Raw genomic sequence first — 24,503 nt, 5'->3', positions numbered from 1 at the left:
CACAACACTGCGGTAAGATAGTTAAACGTTGCTCTCCTCATTTTCCAGATAAAGAAGCTAAAGCAGAGAGACGGAGTCATTTTCAGAAGGGCTCCAGTCCAGATTGCCAAGGGTTCAGCACCCACAATTAGCCCCTGATTTTCAAAAGAGCTTCATTCCCAGAGGGCCAGCTGGCCAGCCAACGTGCAGAGCACTTTCAGAAATCTGGCTACCAGTTATTTTGGTGCCTAAATACGCGCAGAACTCTCTTGAAAACCTGGCCAAGGCTGCACAGTATCACTGTAGCAGAGCCGGGACTTGAACCTAGAGCTCCTGAAGACCATTGTCCCTTTCTATGGTGCTGATTCTGCAAAGCGCTTGCTTAAGCATGGGCTTAACTTCAAACATGTGAGTAATCCCATTGACTTCAGTCTGCTCAAGTGCTTTGCTGGGCTGGGCGCCATAAAAATGATGAGATTGCTGCTAGCTGCAGCCATAAGGTAGTTTGCATGTGGCTGTGACTGACAAGTGCTGCAGCTCTGCTGTTGGGTGGTTGAGCGGGCTGGGTCACTGACAGATGATGGTCTTACCCTCCCCCCTGCAGCAGCAGAGGGGTCAGTCAAATTTATAAAACACATTGGATATGTTAAGGGCTGACTTTTAATAAATTGCCGAACTGCTATTTTCCCTCACCTTTGAGAGGTTCATTGGCTGTTCCTTATGTGATCAGAGCAGTGCATGAGGGGAGTTAGCGGTGTGACTCCTCCATTGGTGTATGTTCCACTGTGAAAGTGGAAGGGCTAAAGTACACCCTGATTCCAGGACAAAAATATTTGCTCAGGGTAACCCTGATCCTGCAGTGCAATCCACGCACACAGACCCCTGTATCCATGCAGCCTCCTCCCTGACACCAGTGGAAATCCACACCAGGGCAGGAGTCTGTGCTAGCAGATCAGGGACCGTAATAGGCTCTGCGGTTCCTCTTCCCCCGCTCCCCCTTACAGTATTTGGCTGTGGCTAGAATACAGAGGGGTGTGTGTGTGTGTGTGTGTAAAGATAAAAGACAGAGCATGTATGCAAAAAGCTGGGCTCCCGAACTAGCCTGGGGCTCTGCATTGAGTGTTACAAGAAGTTAGGCCACAAATAGGGTTGCCAATTTTCTAATCTCACACAACTGAACACCCTAGCCCTGCCCCTTCCCCAAGGCTCCACCCCCTGCCCACTACATTCCCCCTCCCTTAATGGTTCAGTCTCCCCCACCCTAACACTTTCAGGGGGCTGGGGCAGAGGGTTGGAGTGAGGGCTCCGGGGTGGGGCCAGAAATCAGGGGTTCAGGGTGCACAAGGGGGCTCTGGGCTGGGGCAGGGGGTTGAGGTGTGGGAGGGGGTGAGGGTGCAGGGTTTGGGATGCAAGGGGGGGTTCCAGGTTGGGGGGTGGGGCTGAGGGATCCTGAGTGTGGGAGGGGGCTGCAGCTTGAGGCAGGGTGTTGGGGTGCAGGAGAAAGTATGGGGGCTGGGGTTGAGGGGTTTAGGGTGCAGTAGGGAGTTGGGGCTCGGGTTGGGGCATGGGCTTACCTCGGGTGGCTCCCGGTGAGCAGGGCTAGGGCAGGCTCCCTGCCTGTCCTGGCTCCGTGCTATACCCTGGAAGCAGCCACCAGGCCCTCGGGGCCCTCGACGCTTGGGTGGCCAGGGAGGCTCCGTGCACTGACCCTGCCCCTAGGGCCAGCTCCGCAGCTCCCACTGACGGGAACCACAACCAACGGGAGCTGGGGGGGCGGCACCTGCAGGGACAAGGGCAGCACGCAGAGCCTCCCTGGCCGCCCACGCACCTAGAGGCTGCACTGTAGGGACCTGGGAGCCACGGTAAGCGCCGCCGGGACCCCGCACCGCTTCCCCAGCCTGGAGTCCCCTCCCACAGCCAAACTCCCTCCTGGAGCCTGCACCCCCCCATCCCTCTGCCCCAAGCCACCTCCTGCGCTCCAAACCCCTCATCCCCTATCTGCACCCCAATCCCCTTCCCCAGACTGGTGAAAGGGAGGGAAGGAGGGAGGGGGGATGGAGCAAGCTGGGGCTGGGGAGGGGGTATTCGGTTTTGTGCAATTAGAAAGTTGGCAACCCTGCCTGTAGGCCACTAACGATGTACAGCTCAGTAATTAAAACCCAAGTTGACCCTGCAGAGCAACTGTTGGTTTTTTGAAGTTTCATGTGTCGCTTTCACTGGCTTAAGCACCTTTGTAAAACATTTCACAGGGAGTGGGTTTGTTTTTATGGATTTATGGAGCCAGGCCTAACTTTACATGCAGAAACAGCCAGTACATGTGTTTGCTATTTTTGGTTACAGTCTGAATGCAGAATATGCAAACAAGCTGGAGAATTCTGCCTTCAGCAATAATCTCTTATGCTAATGTTCCCTTTTCTTGCAGTGCCAAATAGCTTTCTGCTTTAATGCACGTAAAGAGCTGAATGGATAAATCATCGCAAGTGAGTAGTCAGTGAATTTAACCCGCAGTTCTGTTGTTTCTTGAAGAATTTTTCTTAAAATAATTTCAAACAACAAATACCTTCATCTGGTGGTGGGCTGTGAGCCATTCCTTTGTAAGGATTAATTGTTTGAAATGAGAGCAGCAGAGCTTAATTTTTAATGAAAGAGGTGCCGGGCTGTGAGCTGTCAAGCCTAGAGGTGCGCAGCTCTGGTAGGAGCTTACCTCTTAGAATCAGATTTCCAGTGCAAATGCTTATGTTTGAGGTTTTTCTGTATTTGCTGATTGCATGAACATTGCTGGCAGTAACCTGATTTGTTGTTCTCTATTATTTGTATTCTGAGAGCACATAGCGGTCCCAACCGATATCAGGGCCCCATTGCACTCGGTGCTGTACGGACACAGAGCAAGAACTGGACTGTAAACTCTTTTGAGGAAGGAACTGAATAGAAAGCCAGAGAAAAGGTGGGAGAAAGGGAGGTTGTATTAGGCCCATGTTACAGATGGAAAGCAGAGGTCCAGATTCGCAAAGGTATTTAGGTGCCTAACTCCCTACCGTTGATTTCAGTGGCAGTAAAGTGTCTAAATACTTTTGAGGATCTGGGCTTAAATGACTTGCCCAAGGTCACGTTGGAAGTCTTGGCAGAACTGGCAACTGACCCTGGCGTCCCCGTTCAGTACTTTAACCACAAGACCATCCTTCTCATGCTCGCTTTCCAGGAACATACTAGCTAACTCAAAAAGGATTTGGGGGAGAGGCCACTGATTTTGCATTTGAACAAGTATGTGCAGAACCGTCAGGGTGGGGATGTGTACTGGCTCACACCTTTCCTAGTGAATGTCTGGGGTCCGCTTCTTTTTGGCTAGCTATAGAACCGACCATGGGGCCCAGATCCTCAAAGGTATTGAGGTTCCCAACTCCCATTGGCTTCCCTTCATCCCCAAATAAACATGCACGTGATGCATCATTTCTTTTTGAGTCAGACATAGCATGAATTGCTGTGGTTCTCCCTCTGGGGCACCTGGAACAGGGTACTGGGCTAGATGGACCTTTGGTCTGACCTAGTATAGCCGTTCTTATGTTAAAAGTTAAAAGTCTGCACACCACTTAAACCCTCTTATATTACATTGGAATGTTTTAGGAAGAACCACAGTCTTTTACTAGTTAATAATATTCCTGGGCTTGATTTTAGATCTGTAGCCTGAAAGAGACCATTTCTGTATCCCATCACTGTATTTTGAGCCATCAGATCTGTTTGGTTTCACGTTTGAAAGAAAATAATAAAAAAAAAATTGATATAGCAACATACAACCCATCTCCACAAGGCACTTCTTCTGTTTAAAAAGATCTAAAATGGTGTGAGTTTCTTTATTCAGGCCTGTAAATTACAATATACTGATTGGATTTTGCTCCCACTGAAATTAATACTAAAACTCCTATTGAGCTCAGTAGGATCAGGATTGGGCCCTAAAATAAGTAAAATCCCCAAGCCATTTACACTGTAAAGGCTTTCCATGAGAAATTTTACCAGTCTGCTCTTGTGAGTTTCAGAGGTCTTGATACCGTTTTTCAAATGTGGTCTCCAGTTTTATATGGGCAAATTCTGTGCAATCAGATACAATGTCTAAATGGCATAAGTTGTACCTTGCAAATAGTTACACTGAGAAGCTCAGATGCTGGTAACCAATGGTTGCATTTTGGTTAAGAGCTGTTTGACAAGATACTGTCAGAATCTGGAAAATAAGACCCACAAAGGCCATGAAGATAATAAGTTAAAGATGATCTCTTTGCCTCTTGTGCTAACATCTGCAGAAGCCTCTGTTGCAGAGAAGAGCTCTGGGGGCAAGTTTTGCAAGCTTTTTCTTTAGTGTGTCTCTTCCATGTCAAGTTAAATGCTTTGCTGCTGCTGCCTATGTCTACTGTATCTGAAAGCTAGAATAAAATTTAAATATATACCTCCCTGCCACTCAAAGAAAACCTCCGAGGGTATTAAGTGAAAGTGAAGCTACAAGAGTTTCCAACTCAGGTCTCTGAGGGTACGTCTGCACTGCAATAAAATACCTGCAGGTGACATTTGTCAGCTGACTCTGGCTGCAGAGCCATGAAATTGCAGCATAGACATCTGGGCCCAGGCTGGAGCCTGGGTTCTGGGACCTTCCCCCCCTTGCAGGGTCCTAGTGCTAGGGCTCCACCCAAGCCTGAGGGTCTACACTGCATTCTATAGCCCTGCAGTCTGAGTCCTGCAAGCCCAAGTCAGCTGACATGGGCCAGCTGAGGGTGTTTTATTGCAGTGTAAACATACCTTCAGTGCCGCACAAACTGAATTTCAGTTGCATTAATGGTGAAGAAATCTGCAATTAAGTGATAAATTATAAAAACTGTAACTAAGATTTCAGTTTCAAGGAGGATCTGGCTCAGACACTGTTTAATGTTTAAAGGTAAAATAGTCTGATTCAGAATAAAATATCAACTACCTCTTTAATCTACTGTTAAAAACATCCTGAAAAGTGTTATGAAGTCCTGCTCCGAAGCCCGCTAGAGTCAATGGAAGTCTTTCTTCTGATTTTGGTGGCCTTTGGGTCAGGGCCTAAACTATATCAGATGCATACATTTTTGGGGAGGCGGGAACCAACAACTGGATTAGATGCACCACTGGATTGATCCTGTAGGGTAATTCCTATGTTCCCTGTGCATTTTATCCAGTAACAATGTGTGTGCGCTCAGGACTTCTCCAGCAACCCCATCCTGATCGGAATGAACTACACCTAGCATCTAGGAAAGGAAACAGACACTCACTGGAGTCTGAAACCACCTGCTTTCCTCAGTACACCCACATCCAATGTCTCTTTGGACAAAATGAGTCAGCAAAGGGAAAAGTCCAACACTTTTGCAAAAGAACACAGACCTTTGAACTTTAATAAATTATAAAATTAAAAGTTCTAATTTGTATATACATTTTAATATACAAGAAATGGCTATTCATTCCAATTGTTGTGAAGATGTATGTATTGTAATTGAATGGCAGTGCCATACAGTTATTTAGACGAACTTAGCTAATACTGTGCATTGTAGGTGAATATATAAAGTATTAAATACACTATATAATAAAGTAAATCATACAGACCCTTTGAGTACTAGTAAAGCACCATTTATAGACTGTTCAAATATCTTAAAGCATTTTAAGTGAGTACTGAGAGAACCTAAATATTGAATGGAAGGTGTTAAAATCTGGACTGGTGAATGAATACCATGGATTACAGGAATTCTAAAGGGAATGTCAGGTGAGTTAAAAATGGAAGTTGATTGGAGCCAAAGGAAATACTGTTAATTTTTAGGGTCTCTTTAAGATACTGAGCTGAGAAAGATTAATTTAGAAAATTGATCGGCTTGTGTTCAAAATCTGGATGCATTAATTTGGTGGTTGGATTTAATGGGTGTGGTGTTTGGGCCCCATAACCCTTAATCTCTATGACTGTATAAATACCTACCAGGAAATCCTTTCTCTTAAGGGAGAACACTGTTTTAGCTTTCAGATCAGACAGCCAGTGGCCACCTCAGAAATACCAGATCTATAACTAACTAGATTTCTTTCTTTTATTCCTGAGTATTGTGTTAAATTGGTACCCCGGGGTTGTGATGCATCAAAAGATACTGCCTATGTGATGGTTAAACATTAAAAGAACATGTAATAAAATGTTTTTGCCCAATTTATAGCTATGCTAATAAAAGTAGCAGTTTTGCAAGAGGAAGCTGCTGTCCAAAGTTTAACAGGCCTGTAAACAATCCACATATTCCACCACATGAAAAGGAACAAAAGCAACCGTGGGCCAGACCCCAACTATTGCTTCCATGTTGGTTACTCTTAACCTGAGTGGCCCAAATCCTGAAAGGTATTTAGGTTTTTCACTTCTCTGTGAACTGGAAATACTACGGTCAGCTTAAAGGACTACAGTTCTTATGGCTGAGGGTAAGATTCTTTCTCATATGGAAATATTGTAAAGAGAAGGTGGCAGCCAGCTCTGTTTCACAGCGGGCTGGGAAAACCCTCTTTGTTCAGGAGGGTAAGATACTGGCCAGTGTGGACTAAAGAGTTTGACTTGTGTTCAATTGTCACTGACTTCATGCCAAAAAAAAGCCTAAGTTGGAAAAGCGATCCAATGGAATTAAAAATAGTCCAAAATAAAGCACTGTGAAGGCAGAGTGAAAACTCAGTTCATAGAGCCTGAAAAAGGAAAGAGTTCTAGGTCAGAAATAAAGAAACTGTAAGGTCTGGTCCAATCCTCATGGAAGGTGATGGAAAGACACCCATCAACTGTTGTGGGCATTGGCTCAGTCAGGCCCCTAATGAATACCATATGTATCGTAGTACCAGCCTTGCTTTTTGTGGAGTGTGTTCTACTATACAGCATGGGCTTCTCTCAAGCTTGGTAAATCTGGTTTGTTTTTTGGTTTGTTTGATTTTAAGAAGTGAATCATTCTCGTGAAGGGGGAAAGTGTTGAAGTGCCAAGACTGTTTCTGAACTTTGGACTAGCTTTGAAACTCAAAATGCAGCTTGTGAGGTTGACAAAAGTTTCATCTCCAGAGCGTTCAGCCCTGGCTCTCCTATAGTTCTAACATAAGCCAGAATGCATCTAGTCATTTGCTACTTTGCAAACCATGGGTACAGGGTAGAGCTGTACAAAATGATACAGAAAAGCAGACACCTTCCCCCGCCCTGAATTTACTCTTTCCTAGGGTGGGATGTTTCAGTGAAAAGGTGGCTTTTCCGTCAGATTCTGACACACAACATTCCACCCTCTCTATGAAGGTAATGGGCAAATTGTAGGGTAACTTTTGAGTTGTGGGGTTTTTGTCATGTATTTCTTCCTGGATACCCTGGCTTGCTAAACCTATTTCATGCACTCAGGAGCAGCAGAAACCATTTAAATATGTTCTCTCATGTCTGTATGTGAAGAAGGAAATATGACCCCAGAAGGTACTAGAGGACAGTACAGGGCTGTTATCCATCAAAGCCACCAAATGAATTTTGCAAGTGTCCATAAACTCCTCCCCCCATGAGGAGTCTAGGCAGGGAAAACAAAGATTTGGGGTGGGGGATTTCTCCCAGACTATGTGCTGGTCAACACTTAGGATGCAGAGAAGGGGGTGGGGAGAAAGGGGTCACATGGTCTGTTGGAGGGAGAAGAATTCTGGGGAGGTGGAGACCTCCATAGCTCCAAAGCCTTCAAGGTTTCCCCACAAATAGGTTTGTCTAGTTTACTGCGTGACTGGATATGCTGTTTGGCTATGTTAGAGTGGGGTTCCTTGTTTATTGTATTGCCCTCACAGACCTAAAGTTATATGTTTAGGGTGATAAAGGGACAGAGGAGAGTATTCTTTAAGTTGAACTGTCACAACAGACCAGGGGAAACTCAAAAAGCATAAAATAGCTCATTTTTCTACAAGCTGTGAATTCGAACCTACCCTGCTTTGTCCTGAATCTAGATTTTATGCATAGCAGCTGAACTAGGGCTGTTTTAACTAAGACTTTTGTTAAACTAAGTTTGTGCCATCAAAGGAGTTAAACTGTTAACTGTTAAACTGTTTTAACTAAGACTTTTGGAGATAAAAGTTGCCCAGTTTTTCCTTTTTGGAGCCCATGACTTCACTTTTCTATTTTATGCATATGCACGACAGCCTCTGAACCGGACTGTGAGGGACTGTCAGATTAAACTTGTTACAGGCACTGAAAGCCTCAGGGGCGCGGCAGCTGCATAATGTTAAACTCCCATATACATGGTCAGGCCTGCGCTTGGCTGCAGGCACCTAACAGACAGCCCAGGTCCCACTCGGCAATGCTTGGGAGCACACAGGGAAAGGCTGTCTGCCTCATCTCTTTATCAGTCAGCATCTCATAGCAGGGCCTTTTGACTGCTCTATGCAGTGCCTAGCACAAGTTGGGGGGGGATTCTTAGTTGATCCTTAGGTGACAATGTAATAAATATGATTAATAACAACTTTGTGCCTCTGTTACAGGTGTATACAGCTGCTGGCATCTCCTCCTTTGATGGCACAAAGCATGCAGGTGCTGAGCCAAATATTAATATACCTATTGGGGTTGCATCTGAGGTGTGCCAAACTCACCCTAGGTATGAGCCATGACCACAGCTAGCAACCTCACCACTTTGAGCATGTGGAATCATGAAAACTCACCCTATTGTCTTCAGCCAGCAGCTGCACCCACAGCTTCTTCCCCTTTCCTCCTCTCTGCACTGCCTACCTTCCTTCATACTTCTCTCCTCCATCACAAAAAGAATGGGTGTGTATACTTGCCCCCCCCCACCTGCAAATGATATTTTCCTGCTGTCTCTTTGGCCTTTTCTCCTCCTTGCCAAAACTGGTAGTTGCCCCACTTCTGTCCAAGCTTTTGGTAGACTGTATGCATTTGGGGATTGTAGAAGATAGCATTGTGGGTCAAACATAGAACTGTTTGATATTAAGACTGTTCTTGTCTTCATCTGAACCATTAATTCAACCAACTGACCTAACACATGCACCAACCCAGCCTGTTTCAGTGTTTTCACAATATGGACCTTTAATTTTATTTTTTGGAAGCAAAAAGAAACCCATGCTTTAGTGGAACGTGCTCCCACCAGCCACAAGAGAAGAGGTCAGTGTAGGAAAAGAATAGAAGAGGCTGTGTAAGTATAGTGTAGACAGGGAGTGTGTGGATCTTTGTCCCCCTCTAGCAGTTAACTCCTTTAAAGAGGTTTCTGAGTCTGCTAATGCAGCATAGCTCCTTAAGCTAATACTTTGAACCCTGAAACCTGTGCATCTCCCTTCCTGCAGATGCCATGAGCACAGGGATCTTACAAGAGTCTTGACCTGTAGCAAGCCCTGATGTAACTTCTGTCAATTTAGGTTGTTATATATGCCCCTATCATTTAATGCTTCTGAAGTGCTCAGACAGTGCTTTGAATTGATCTCCACACCTTCCCGTGAGGAAGTGAAGCTGATGGCATTATACCAGGGATAAAATTGGCCCCATTCTCTAGTACTTTGTCTAATATTCTTTGTAAATTATTTTGGTTAAACCTTGGCTCTTGTCCTGTCAACAGTTTCTGGGCATAGATTCAGCTGCTGGTTTCAATAATTCAGTGCACTTAGTGCTACCTCTTTCCAATCTAAACTAGGATACTTTGCAATGGAAGCTAGGTGAGCCATTCACTCACAACATTTAAAAGTAGAAATGGGGGCCCCAGCATGGACAGCAGAAAGTAAGTTGGGGTTTTCCTTTTCAGTGAGGGCCTGGCTGCCAGGCTCAACATTGCATCACCAGCAACTAAGCTATGTAGCATATGTCCAAACTAGCTCTGCAAATGAGACCACCACCTTGTATCTTCTTAATTCAAGATCAAAAATTTGAATTGAGAGCATTTTGCCACCTCTCAGTTGCCTTGTCTATGTGAACTGGCAGTGTCAAGGCAGCCCTAACCCCTGCATATCTTTTCTATGTGAAATGACTGTTTCAAAGAGACCTTATCCCCTGGAAAATATTAACAAGCTTGAGCAGACAAGGGAAAGTCAACCCACTAGGCTAGAGCAAAATTAATAAACCCCACAAACACACAGGTTTTAATTCCCTACTCATACAGTATTCCAATTGCAAAACCCATTGAAGTCAATGGGAGTCTTTCCACTGAGCTTAGTGGTCTTTGGCTCAAATGCTCAGTACCTACTGTACACATTAATTTATCCTGTAAGGTGGCTGGTAACATCCTTGCATTATATAGAGACCTTTGAAAGCAGGCATGGCCTCGCCAAAAGGTACAAACAACCACGCTGAATGTCTTCTACTTACGAGCCATCCAGAATGAGCTATGGAAAATGGTGAGGTTGCCCTCAGCTCTCAGAAGACATTACAGGGAAAGGAAGTACTCAAAGGGCTGTCAGGCTACTAAGCTCTAAGCACACTTGGTACTGTGTTTACATATAAGCATGATGAACAATGTTCACTTCTGCTGCAACAGAGCTGTCCTAAGGAAAGATTGATAACACAATGTGTTCCTTCAGAATGACATAACATTGTACCATGAAAAATGTTAACATACACAATTACACTTTCTTCATGAAGCACCAAAGAAAAGGAAAGGAAAGGAAAGGAAAAGAGACTCCAGTCATTTTAAGTTAAACAGAGTGTTGATAAAAGGTAGACTGAAAAGAATGTCAACTAAAACCATTGGGGATATTGTATAACAGGAGTTTAAAGTCTATGAAATAAAGATACTCAAACAAAAGATTAGGACATTGTCAGTCTAAATTGTATAGGTCCAGTCAAATAGTAAATCATTTTTATAGATAAAAATGCTTTGAAATTATTTATGGGAACATGCAAACTACTGGTTATCAGTTCTGAACTTAGATTAAATATGTGGTGTACAAAGAATCTCAAATGTAAGGTTCCAGTTAAGAAAGGTAGGTAAGTGTAGCCATGAGAATAATTCCATTTAAGGAAGGGGGACTACTTACATGTTTAAAGTCATGCATGTACTTAAATACCATCCTGAATCTGGGAGTAATTTATTGTATGGTTTGATGCAATACTTCTCTTGATCAACTGGTTATCACTATTAAAGGCATGTGTAGGTAACGGACTCTGTTCTCCTCCCTGTTGAATGCAACTCCCATTAGCATTCCCTAGGAGTTATGCAAGGCATTGAGGAGTGAAAAGAGCCCAAAATCCATAAACCGGCTGATCTGGGCTAGGTAATAGGTTTGTGTGGATTCAGTGAAATACTGTACTGATATTGCACTAGTACGTTATAGCACCCTGGAACCCTAGCCATCAGAACGTTTCAACGAGCGTTATGAAACAATCTTACATTCCTGTTTGTTTTAGGCTTTAGAATTTGGCATTTCTGCCATAGCACCGCTTTTTTCTTTCTCTAGTTTGTATGACATGGGCATTACGATGGTGGTGGTAACATCTCTATAAGAGAGAAAAATGTCGTCTGTGCCGTATTTCCATTTTAATGTAGCTTACTAATGGTCTCCCTCTTTCTTTTCTCAGCTATCAGCTCCTGAATTCTTTGGTTCTTTGTCCTTTCGTAATGCAGCCTCCTCCGTGGGATGAGGTTGTGCTGCGGTACTTCGTTGTCCAGCCCATCGATTTTATATGGCACGTCTACCGCATTAATTTCTGGGTGGTCCTCAGTTGCATTGGAATGGGTGATATTTGAGTTGGAAACCAGAGGAGGACCAGCGGTAGCCTGCATGACAACCACCCCAGTAGGAGGAGTGAGAGTAGGCAGGAGATTCTCCTCAATGTTGTTCTTATTTAGGTTAGAATCAGTTACATTATTATCCTCTGTTATGTTGTTATACATATTACAGGACTTGCAACACAGCTTATTGTAACCAGGAATTGAACAGTAACGAGAGAGAACTTCCATGCGACAAAACATGGACTTGTCTCCTTGGCAACGTTCCCCTGAAAGAGAGAAAGAGGAAAGGTAAATAAATAGCACGTGGGGGAAGTCTTATCCTAGAAGAACATTTAAAGTCGTATCCTATAAAATCAGCAACAGATACACTCAGGCTTTGGCAATGGGGGTAGGGTTGGAAATACAAACTGGGCTGGGAATTTGACAAATGGACCCTTTTAATTATAGAAGGTGTAACTGAGACCCTAAATCCTGACACCATCAAACTCTAGGGTGATCAAAGCCAGATCTGAATTTTGCATGTTGGACCCATCTCTATGATAAATCCAAGCACCCCACACCTTTCCCTTATGCTACACTAACGCTAGGCTGTGGCAGTGACATGAGTTCACTGCATTGTCGTGAACTAGAACAACCTTACTAATGCTATGTTGCTACTCCAGAATTCCACCTTAAGCCCGCAAATAGCTTAAGTCACAAATTTTACTCAGGAGCTCTTTATTCCTTCACTCCTTTTATATGCTGTTATGCAGAGTAACAGTGACTTAATTAAAAATGAGGAGGAATTAAAGTGTAAAAAGCCACTAATCTCAGCCTTGGGTTTACTTCTATATGCCTATATCTGAGCTTCAAAAAGCTGTAGTCTTGGCTGAGGCTGTATATAGCTTCTAATTTAAAATAATTTATATGGAAGTCATTTCTTGCTCAGCTGTCTAGCTTCCAGTCTGAAAGTGGTGGCATCTCCTAAATGGTTATCTTGCCTACGAGAACTGTGAAGACTTTGGAGCAAACCTTTTCTGCCTTTAAGGAGGAACTTGGAATATGGTGAGCTGTTTACACAAGCGAGGTAGAACTGTGCTAACTGACATTAGTGACTGGGAGACTCACTGCAAATCCCTGACTTCTGTAAATCAGGGAATGAAGACACCTAATAAAGATTAAACCAGGATAATTAATAGATGTTAAGGCCAGAAGGGATTATTTAGATCATCTAGTCTGAATGAGTCACAATGAATGCACTGGGCCAGATCCTGGTATCAGTGAACTGCATGTGGCAAAGTTTAAGATTAGGGGGGTTAGCCATATTCTTCTTCTTAAGCATTTATCCAAGTCTAGTCTGAAACCACTAAAACCCTTGTCTCCCCTCCTCCCCCCGGGCAGACTGGCTGGGGTGCAATCTTTAATCAGTAGTTCTTAGCCAGTGGAAGCTAACAAGGCTGGGGCTTTCCACCTGTCTCCCTTTTACCCACAGAGGAGTCACTGCACGTCAGGGACAGCATGCTGTCTGTCCCCCCTGCATGGACACAGTTCTACAGGCTCTCTGTGTTCTGTTCACTACGCTAGTTGCAGTGCCCCAGTACCTCCTGGTTCTAGGCAAGACAACAAACAGAATTACATTAATTCCTGCCACCTAAATAAACCCAGACTGGGGGAACGTGCTGAGGAAGAGGGCAAGTTAGAACAACACTTTGAATGGTTAGTGACAAGTTATTTTCTCAGTAGCCACAATGCTGACTGTAACTTTATAAGCTCCAGGGCCGTCTTCTGCAGTAACCCACGAGCCACCTGTAGGTGAGAGTTCCTGCATTACCATGGGAACACAATCATACCTATTGACTAGTAATGATAACAGAAGTTGTTGTGAACTCTTATAGGACAAGATGTACAATTTCAAATACTTGCCTTAATTCACAGTATACCTGATTGCAGAATATACATAAAGCCACATATGTTTAGCATTACTGATACCATACTTTGCCACCCTTTTATTTAAGCGCTCAGCAACATTTCAGCAAATTACAGCACCACGACAGATTCAGAAATATTATGTGAATTTAGAAAGCACAGGTGTCAGCTCTTCATTCATGCTCAGTTAAAAATATAGGGAGTTATAGTGTTTAATTGGCAAACATATCAGTCTAGCATATGCTAATAACTATTCCTCTTGCTTTGAAAAGCTAGAGTTGATTGACAAGACAAACTACTTGTCTTTAAACTAACCCCTTTATCCATTGATTATTGCATTTTCTATAGAAAAACAAAAATATGGTTCTTATTTCAATTTGTCAGTTTATTTTCAGATGATAAACTGAGACAACAACCAGAAGGAACTCCTTCTTGGAAATCTGAGAATAGTAATTGAGTTTTGGACAAATTTTCAAAGCGGCTTCAAGCCTGCAGATGCAATTTAGTGTGTGCAAGTTTTTGCATGCAAAACTTAACATGATCTATAAAACTTTCTTCATGCGTGAGGCCCCTTTGAACATTTTGCCCTATGTGGCTTTAGTACAAGCTTTTCCAAATATATAGTACCTGTTGAATTTTCTGCAAGCTAACATTTAAATTTAGGTTCAAAAGGCACAGCCATTCTCGTCTATATATTATAAGAGTCAGTAGATGCCTCTTTAGAAACATGCCTTTTTTTTTTTTTTTAGCAAAAACATGAAGTGATCAAGCATAAAAATTACACGAGAATCAAATTCCAGTATCTGAAAAAGTTTAGCTTCATATTTTACATGAATAAATTTCCAAAACCTTGTAACTCATGAAGATCAAAATGAAATGTATATTATCTTTTCAAACCAAAATAGTCAGATGTGCTGAACTTTTATTTTATTTGCAGTATGCATGACAGACTGGCAGTATGACTTCAAATCATCACTAAGAAAAAAATAAGTCAGTTTCAAAGTCACTTTGGTACACATTAAATTGGTCTAATAAAAATATTGGAAAGCAAAATGAATTGGCACATCTTTAATATTAATGTTCAATACATACAAAACACTAATAAAATATCCCTGATAAACCAAAGTGCATATAGACATAGTGCACAATGCCCAGATACCTTATTGCACCATTCTCTATAGCCACCCAGATCTTGAAACATCACTAAACATTTGTCTATTTAAGGTAACAGTCATGAATATATTTATACAGTTAAACACCAATTATTTTACATAACAGTATTCAGTGCCAGGGATGTGTCTTTGCTTTTTCACCTTGTCATGTAAATTATTAACATGTTTCCAGAAATTATCATATTAACACCAAAATTTAAATATGTGATCACATGATAATGACAAGTTTGAAGTGCTACATTGCTGAAGAGCCAAAGATTTGGAAGTGCCACCTTTCTAAAGGATAGGATCAGTGGAATAAGGTAGCAATTTACTATATAACTCAAAGACTGGTGTTTAAAAATTTATATACTTCTACTATTACTTAATGTCACAAATGGTTTTATGCATAGTGAATTCCAAATCTTCCAACACAAACACATAAGGTGAAGCAACAATGGCAATTAAATTTTGAGACATTAAATAAATGACCTTTTCTTTATGAAATGTACACGGCCTGTGCAAATTAACCTTTGATTAAATTTACTTCCTTCCAATATTTTATCATTCAAGTAAAAATGCTGTTTATGAAGATTAACTCATGTTTCCAGTGTACTGTTTGTATTTAAAGCCGGATCTGGTACTTAATGCCATTACATTTAAACATTAAGGCATTTTTCAAAAATTTATTTTTTTTCCTATGCAAAAAAAAGCAATAAAAATTGAGGTAATTCTGTAGTTGTTCACACTGTTATGTTTGCCAGTTGACACATATATAGAACATACACACACACACAATCATACCAATCAAGTCAAACATGCATATGGTGAAAAAAGACCAATGGATGTAATGATCCTAAGTAGTTCAATGCTGAGCAACTTGAGACATCATAGTCAATGCAAATGTCATTGCCTCAACTATGTTTAAAAAAACACCACCAACAACAAACCTTTATAGCTTGGACCACTTACATTTAACAAAACGTAGGAAAAATATGCAAAACTCTGGCAAAATGGTATGCAGAAAAAAAGAACCTTGCAGCTTTTGAAAAGAAAATATTCAGAACAGGTAGGAGTTTGAAGAAAGTGTACAGCACAATAGCAGCATTTAAAATATCAACAGAAATGGAGCTACTTGTAATAATAAGCTCTTCACAAAAACAAACAGTTATTAAATTAGGAATAGATTTGAGCAGCATGGGTAAGTAAGCAATGACACTGCAACGGAAAATGGAATGAACTCTTTCATCCAACAAACTACTCCAAAAGGAAAACTAGCATGTTATGAGATTCAGAGCCTTTAGATAAAGGAGAACTTTAGCACTACAAGGTGTCATTATTGTGATGTGATCACATTCACAATAAGTTCTCAGTTTTGCTATCAAACTGAACGTCATGAACCGGTAAGCCTTTTTTCACCATCACCAACCAACAAGCAAACTGACCCCAGCTCCCTTTCAGAGGAGTGCAACACACTGCAGAGATCCTACTTCACACATCCAACAACTCCAAGGCCTCCGCCATCATTGGTGCACGAGCTCCAGAGAAGAAAGACACTGCGCACCAAGGGCCCAGTGCGGAAAAAAGATTCAGCCGAAGATTTAACTTGGTAAAGTCAAGGGAATTTTCCATATATAGAGAGGAAAAGAGCAAAAGGCAAAGTCCACATTTGATGTGGCATGCATTTAAGGGCAAAGGCAGAGTTATAAATGGGTCTTTTACTTGAAGATATTTTCTGGATGGGATAATCTCCATCTGGTCTTGACAGCCATTGTATCATGTAGGTTTTCTTTGATGGATCAGAAACATTTCCTGGAATAGAGGAAAAAATGTAAGCAAAAATGTATTAACATTAGTAGCTTTACTATGTCATAACTGGATCAAATTGAACTGGCTTGAGTGAAAAAAGTAGCAGCGAGAAAGACTAGAATGTTGTTAGGTTGGTATCTTTTAGAATAATTGAATAGTTGATGTCTTTTTTTCAATTTGCTATTAATTAATAATTTGCTCCCTGGGTTTGGAGTATAATAGCAAACGTGGAAGGAAGACTGAAAAGCACCAGTTTCCAGTAGCAGTATTACCATGTACTGCAGTCTAAGGGTCATCACATTTGTGTTTAACAGCTGCACTCTTTAGGATCTTTCATGTGGTACATGTAAGTGATACTCTTCTTAAGTCAACAGGCTAACTCCAAGGCCATATTTCTACTTAGCAAAACATCAGTACTATTGAATAATAATAAAGTTTAAAATGATACAATTTTATCATTTTTAAATGACCTCACAGGCAACATTTGCAAATGGCAAAAAAGCCAGTGAGGACAGGAACAAGCTCAGTGGACACAAATATGTGATACCTTGTTTGATGTTTCAAGGCTAACTCCTAAAGATGACCTGTCTTGACAGAAGTGACAGGAAGAGAGCAACAGCCCTGAAATGTCATTGGTGGGGAGATGGAGCAAGAAGAGGCCCACTTCCACATATTGCTGCTTTTAATGGGTACCGCCCCACCACACTCTGGCCAATCCCAAGACTTCTCAGAATCACTGGCACTGAGCAGCAGCAGTTCCCATAATTCCACCTTAGTGTTCTCTGGGCTTCTGGCCTGCAATATCGTAGCAGCTGGGTTGGCTAGTGTCCCATATCACTGCGAAATAATTAGGCATAGAAAGTATGCTAGCCACACAAACCACTTACAGGTCCACAATCTCATTGACACTCGAAACCCCTAACACACTTTGCTGAATACAAATTAATCTCTTGCATGAATGTGAATTCAGTTAAGGAGGGCTTCACTGCTTAACCACATTTAATTGAAATAATATTTTCAAAATTAGCAAAACATGCCAGTCACAAGAACAAAGAGCACAGTGCTTACTGGGGCATAGAGATAGTCTGCAGATCCTCATTGTTTCCGGTTTGTCTTCTGTACAATAGCCACTAGCATTGTCTCTCGTCCTGCACAAAACCTGCCGTTCCTGTGTGCCGTTACCACAAGTTACAGAGCACTGGGGAGAAAATGCACAAATTAGGCCTTGATTCATCTTTTGCACATGATTTATTAGGAATTCTTTTTGTCTTGGACCACAGTCCAGCTATGTAATGGTACATAATTTGACCTGACCACAATTATCACATTCATACTACAAGAGCATTCACAAACCCCTCCAACCCTGGTGAGAGCCCACTGTGAAAACACAATCCCTCCTTAGAAGAGCTCAAAGTCCAAGCAGCATATGAATAAGACTATATGCATCTAGTCACTGCACTTATCCTGAACTGTATTGCTTACAATTCTTATGAAAGCCACGAAGAAAAAAACAATACTATGGCTCCTATTGGTATAGAAGAGATATAAAATCAAATGTTGTACCTACAGATACAGCTATACTTTGTAAATTGCTTCATAGAGAACCACCATGAAAGATAATTTTGATGTATGGTATCTTTTCAATTTGAGTAGATTGACATGTAATGCCACTACATTGCATTTGCATCTCTCCTTCCAGCTGATGAGCTCAGAGCACTTTACAAACATGAATAGATCAAGCCTTGCAGCACTCCTGGGAAGTTGGTAAATACTTTACACCTGAGGAAACCGAGTACAATGAGGGTAAGTGCACACTTACAAAGTTGCACACTATGTTGGTGGAAGAGTCAGGAACAGGGAGCTTAAAATTCCCGACTCCTGGTACTTTGCTAGAACCATTGGCTCTGCTTTGTACCTAATACCTCTGTATGGAAAAAGTAGCACTGGAAGAACAACCAGCCTGCAATCCCTTTTACTCAATACTTGTAACCTTCCCTCATAATGCCTTTTCTTTGTCAAAGATGCCCAATGCCCATTTAATTGCAATAAGGTTAGGTGCCTAACTCCCTTAGGCACTTCTAAAAAACCCAGCCATGTCCCTAAAGGACTTTAGGGAAAAAAGAAAAAGGCATGACACCAATCTACTGTATTATTTTTCTCCGAGCAGTGTCATTTGGTGAAATAGTTGAAGAAACAAACAGAAGAGAAATGCTGGAGGCGCCACTTCCTTTCTTTCTGAAACTGCAACTCAGACCAGAAAGATCTGGCTCATGGGAGCCAAATCAAACAGCATTACTTCTGGTCATACTGCCATTACCCCCACCTATACTCACTTCTATGCTGAATTAGCCCTGGTGGATACAGTGTGCTCTACATTGGTAAGCAGAAGTTTTCCAGTCAGTGCAGTAGCAGGACAGGACAGGACAACTCGCTGAAGACTCCCCCTTCCCTGCTTTATAAAATATATGAAAAATATGATTGATAATTACTTATGATCATTATCTACCTGTGACCAGGGTCCTATCCTCCACTGTGCAGGACAAAGTTCTCGATTGCAAGACCTTCGGCCTTCTGGACGATCATTGTTGCAATATTTGGTATGAACAGAACGATTTGTATTGTCATGCAGGGGTTGGATACATCGTACAGAACGTACTTGATATCCTGTTTTTCCACAGCTTTTGCTGCAGGGCTCCCAATCTCCTGTAACCCATCTGGTTAATGAAAAACAGGACATGTGAGGTAAAAGTCCCTCTCTCATACGTTAGTCATGTAAAAAATATTTATTGAACTATAATTCTTAAATTTCAGGATTAGCAGTATGTTGATCTTGATCCCAATCTAGTAAATGAAAGAGGATAAATAAAAATTACTAAATGTTCTGCGAGGGCTGAATTAGCCACAGCACTGAAGCTGACAGTAAGTGGCTAAATGTATCCAAGCAGTGTCTTCTGCACTGGAAAGAGTGCAATATGGGTCCTTTGGTCTCTGTTTGTGGTAGCACTTATGGTTATTGTAATTAGGATTGATTTAGTGCGTCTTACCATTCCAAGCAAGCTACTGACAAGAAGGAATTTAGTCGATCAACTTAATATTTTAGGTTCAGCAGCAGTTAATACTGTGGCAGGTTTGTATCATAAAGGATCTTGAAGAAATATCAGATAAAACTGAACTTTGCATATAGGGGAAGGTGGAAGAATTCTAAATCTCTTGGCTAAATCTTGCCAGACGTATCTCAGGTTATAAAAAGAAAAGGGAACACACACAAATACATTTTTGAGAATTTCAGAATTTTTTTGCACTGGCATAATACAAAATGTGGAGTTCCACAACCAAATTTCTTACATGATTAGTTCTTTAATAAGGGGAAATCAATGCTATTTTTCAGAATAGACAGTGAAAGACTGTGCAAGTCCAGAGCATTAATGTAAAATTTCATCCGCTGAAGGGTTATTTTTGTTGTCTAGAGGTTCCGTACCACCATTTTGAATTCAGTGCTCTCTATCATTGACAAAACTGTATCCAATTTGTTTTTTTTATCACCATATGTGCAGCTGGCAAAAGAGGTGTTTTGTCTTTAATATTGAAGATGTAAAGCAGGTTGGGGACAAACATTTATGAAACCATTTCAAAGCTTGTAGCTTCCTACTCCTATTGAGTCCCTCCCTACATTCATCTCACAATGACTTGCTTTCTTTTCAACTTTTTACTGTGCACAGGCTTATTAAATTCTTGTAAGTAGATGGCAGCTCAGCTACAATTCTACTGTAGTTCAAAGCATAACAGCCAGAGGCATGAAACCCATTATAATGAAGGTCACATCTCTTCCTACCATGCTTCAGTATTGTATCATGTGAGTTCAGCTGGGGCACCGGTGTAGTAATGCTTTCTAACTGTGGCACAATTAGAGGTTCTTTATTTCTGAGATGAAGGTGTCAATATTACTTCATTTCATTTATTTTGGTTATAAGCTGGGGTCCTTTAAGGACTGCATGTAAAAGGGCTGAGATCTGCAAAGGAGACTGAAGAAGTTAGATATCCAATTTGCATTGATTTCCAATAGTATGTGGGCACCTAACACTTTTAGGCTCCTTTTGAGACCCTTACAATAAATTCTGTTTATCTTCAGAAAGAATAGACCAAACACATGAATCACTGATATGGCTAGGAAAAGAAAAAGGAAAATGTTTTTTCCCCCCACAGAGTTATCTCAGCATGAATATTTCCACTTAACTTCTCTTTCTTTGGAATTCTCTAATGAGGCCCCTCCTCATTACAGGCCCATGTTTGGTGCACTCTCTAGATACCTATTACGGATTTACTATTTCAAAAGTTAAAAAACAAACAAAACCCACCAGTCCTAAGATAAAGTAGTATTAAGCGGTTGTATGCAGTGTTGTAGCCTTGTCAGGCCCAAGATATTAGAAAGAGAGGGTGGGCGAGGTAATATCTTTTAGTGGACCAGCTCCTGTTGGTGAGAGAGAGCTCTGTGTGGTTCAAAAGTTTCTCTCCCTCACCAACAGAGGTTGGTCCACTAAAAGATCTGACCTTATCCACCTTTTCCCTCTAGTATTAAATGGTAACATTTTCAAAAGCACCTAAATACCTTTGGAATTCCAGCCCAATTTTTAAAACAGCTTAAGCAACTTAGGAAGCTAAGTCCCATTGACTTTTATTCACTGTTATATTGACATTCAGTGGGACTTAGTACTCGATTTACAAAGCTGTTTAGGAGCCTAAAGATACAGGTACCCAATAGGATTTACAAAACTGCATAAGCAGGTTAGGGGCCTAACTCCCAATGAAAGCCAAAGGGAATAAGGTGCCTGTCAAATCTCACTAGGCACCACTCTGCCTCTTTTGGCATCTCCTAAGCAGCTTTGTAAAATCTGGCCCTTGGGGTCCTAAGTCAGTCAGATGCTTTTGAAAATTTCACCCAAAATCTACAACAAGTTTCTCAAGTTTAGTGCAATTAGTTAGGTGAACCAGAAGTCAGAAAGACTTAATTATTGGTGTGCGAATGTTTCCAAAGATAAGCAATCCCATCTACATGTATAACATAATAATTCCTTGTTAGATCCTTGGATACCAACCTTAGCGGACCTGTCTTTTGCCGATACTCTGAACTGAAAAGAACAATTTCCCAGCAGCTTCCCTAACAGTAGTTATTTGTAAACCTCTAATGAGGCTACTTCTACACTACAGCTGGGATCGATGCTCTGAGATCGATCCACCGATGGCAGATTTAGCAGGTCTAGTGAAGATCTGCCAAATTGACAGCGGATCACTCTCTAGTTGACCCCTGTACTCTACCCCCAACAAAAAGAGGAAGGTAAGTCAAAGGGAGAGTTTCTTCCGTCGACCCTCCGCAGTGTAGACCCTGCGGTAACTTGACGTAAGGTACGTCTACTCCAGATATGTTATTCATGTAGCTGGAGTTGCGTAGCGTATGTCGACTTACCATGGTAGTGTAGACATAGCCTAAATAATTCATGCTGAAACCAACAGGGAAATAAACCACTAAAACAATTGTTGATAGCAGAGGATGGGGTTATAGCAGTAATTCTTACAGATGAGTTTACTCAGAGAGGGTGACAGTTCAACCAACCACCTAGAAGAACCATGAAAAATATAGACTCATTTTCCAGAAGACTGAAAGCCAGAACTGAGCTGTTTGTCAAGTAATTTTGAAGACTTCAAAGCAATATATCCAATCTCTCTTAGGAGCAACATTAAAGGCCTCCTAAATCCCTGCAGTAATATTTTAAAGAACAGACTACTAACCACTAAGCATCTTGTATTGTTCAGCATTCAGTACTGTACAGAACATGTAGACAGCATGATTACACTGGGATGCTCAAACTGAGACTCTTGTAAGTATACATTCCCTTTTTGATGCAGATGCACACATCCCATTAGTGCTAACAGAAGTTGTGTGCATAACCAAGAGGAGAATAATATGTCACTTTCATTTTTCTTTTCTATGTGGTCCTTGTTACAACAGCTGTTTCTCTTTGGAAAACTGTCTCTAATAGAATCTAAATTAGAGGTGTTGTGGTCAGAACAAACTAACGCCTCACGTCCCTTTTCTCCTCCCAGTCGGGATTGCGTGGAGGGGTGGGGTGAAGCAGTAAACTGCTGAAGGCCACAAAGGAGGCAGAGGAGTATCTGAGGAAACTATTAGATTGTGGCAGAAAATAAAAGGGAGCCTCAAAAAGTTCAGCCTCATTTTGGGGACTTCCTTGATCGATCTCTGTTGGATCCAGAGCTTATCCATTTTTAAATACCATCTCCCCACAGCATTAGACACCAAGAATGTTGCAAAGGGGAAGTGCTTTCTGTCTACAGTGGAAGCTGTTGCGGTGTATTTGATGCTTAGCCACAGAGCAGATGAAATTTAGTTTTGCTGATGATGTGTAGGGCTGTTGTAGCCATGTTGGTCCCAGGATATTTTCTGACAATGTAGTATTTGTAATACAGTTTTCACAGAACTCTGAGCTCATTCTTATCAGTAGTGAGGTTCACCTTCTTTCACAATGGCAGAAGACAATGTTGCCACCATACCACTAAGCTCCATAATGTTCTGTGAAGATCTGATAAGGGTCTCTTGAAATAAATCAGTAAATCCCTTTGATGGCAATTTAGGAAATAGTGCTTTAAAAATCAGTATTACAGCCTAGCTGATCGGGGGACATTTAGCTATAGATGCACAGAAATAACCATTTCCTTGGTGATCGTCAAAGTGGCTGACTTCAGTTAACTGACTGATGATAACATGAGAAGAGCTGTGAGGCCCAGGGAGGACAGAGAAATAATACACAGGGACCAAGAGAGATTAGAAACATGGGAAGAAAATAAAGTGAAATTCATCTTGGAAAAACACAAGCAAATACAACTGGGGAAATAACCCCAAACACAAATACCCAATGAGAAGGGAGAACTAGGGAGCAGCAACGCTGATCTATCTACAGATGAAACAGAAAAGCAAATTAGACATCAGATAAAATTTTCAGAAGTACCTCAGGCACCTATGTCCCATTTTGAAGAGTAGCTAAGGTACTTAGTAGTGTAAATGTCATTGAAAGTCAATGTGACTTAGGAGCTGAAGTCCCATTTTCCCCCAAAATGACTTAGGAGCTTAAGTCATCTTGCAGGTTCCAAGAGCCTGGGCTCCAGCCCTAGCCCAGAAGTCTCCCCAGCAATGGAACACCCCATAGCCTGAGCACCAGGAGCCCAAGTCAGCTGGCATAGCCAGCCACAGGTTTTCCTTTGCCGTGTAGACATACACTTAGGCACATTTGAAAATTTTACCCATGTTTTGCAATGTGGTATGGCTGAAAACTCCTCCATGACTGCCCCTAGAACACTGTATTACATTCTGGGCACAATTTTGCAAGAACTAGAGTGACAAAGTGGAAGGAGTGAGGGACTGGAGGATATTTACGAGGAATACTGAAAGGTGGGCTAAGTGATGACAAAGTGGGTGTACATGATCACAGTCTACAAACATTTAAGGGATGGAGAAACCAAGAAGAGGGGATATTATTTAGTGTGGTACATGCAGGTACAATTGGCATAAACTAAATATAAATATACACTGAAAAATGCCCTGAGTTTGAGATGTGTTAGGCAGTGGAAGAGTTCCACAACGGAGCTGATGGAAAGATCATTACTTGGGACATTTAAAGTTTGTACAAAGCACTAGAAAAGGTGGTGTAGGGAATAATCCTGCATTGACCAGGAGATCGACTCATACGTCTCTTCTGGTTTTAACCTCTGATTTTATGAAATTACACAGTTAGAGGAGTAAGGCTACAAGATCACTTATAGGAAAAGGATTTCTGGGACAATTCAGTTGCAATGATCCTCCATTGATTGTGAGAGAGCAGCATCTTACAGTTTTATTTTGTCAGTCTCAGTGCTAAGGAGTCCAATCAAAATCTGCCTCACCTATGAACAAGAAGGAAAAGACCAT

The 24,503-nt window shown here is 41.6% G+C and overlaps 1 protein-coding gene across 1 annotated transcript in view; it reads right to left on the bottom strand.

Moving 5' to 3' along the window:
- Positions 1-10,825: 10,825 nt before the first annotated feature.
- The window catches only part of ADAMTS2 (ADAM metallopeptidase with thrombospondin type 1 motif 2), a 258,738-nt gene continuing 245,060 nt past the window's right edge, over positions 10,826-24,503 (bottom strand). The window contains exons 19-22 of the mRNA XM_073355401.2: positions 19,035-19,242; positions 17,597-17,726; positions 16,442-16,531; positions 10,826-11,929 (exon numbers count right to left, since the gene is read on the bottom strand). Coding sequence (XP_073211502.1) covers positions 11,469-11,929; positions 16,442-16,531; positions 17,597-17,726; positions 19,035-19,242 — 889 coding nt within the window. The 3' untranslated portion in view covers positions 10,826-11,468. The remainder of the gene's footprint in view (positions 11,930-16,441; positions 16,532-17,596; positions 17,727-19,034; positions 19,243-24,503) is intronic.

This window comes from Lepidochelys kempii, chromosome 8 (assembly GCF_965140285.1).
Source record: "Lepidochelys kempii isolate rLepKem1 chromosome 8, rLepKem1.hap1, whole genome shotgun sequence".
Classification (NCBI taxonomy): Eukaryota; Metazoa; Chordata; order Testudines; family Cheloniidae; genus Lepidochelys; species Lepidochelys kempii.
This window is presented reverse-complemented; position numbering and strand designations above follow the sequence as displayed.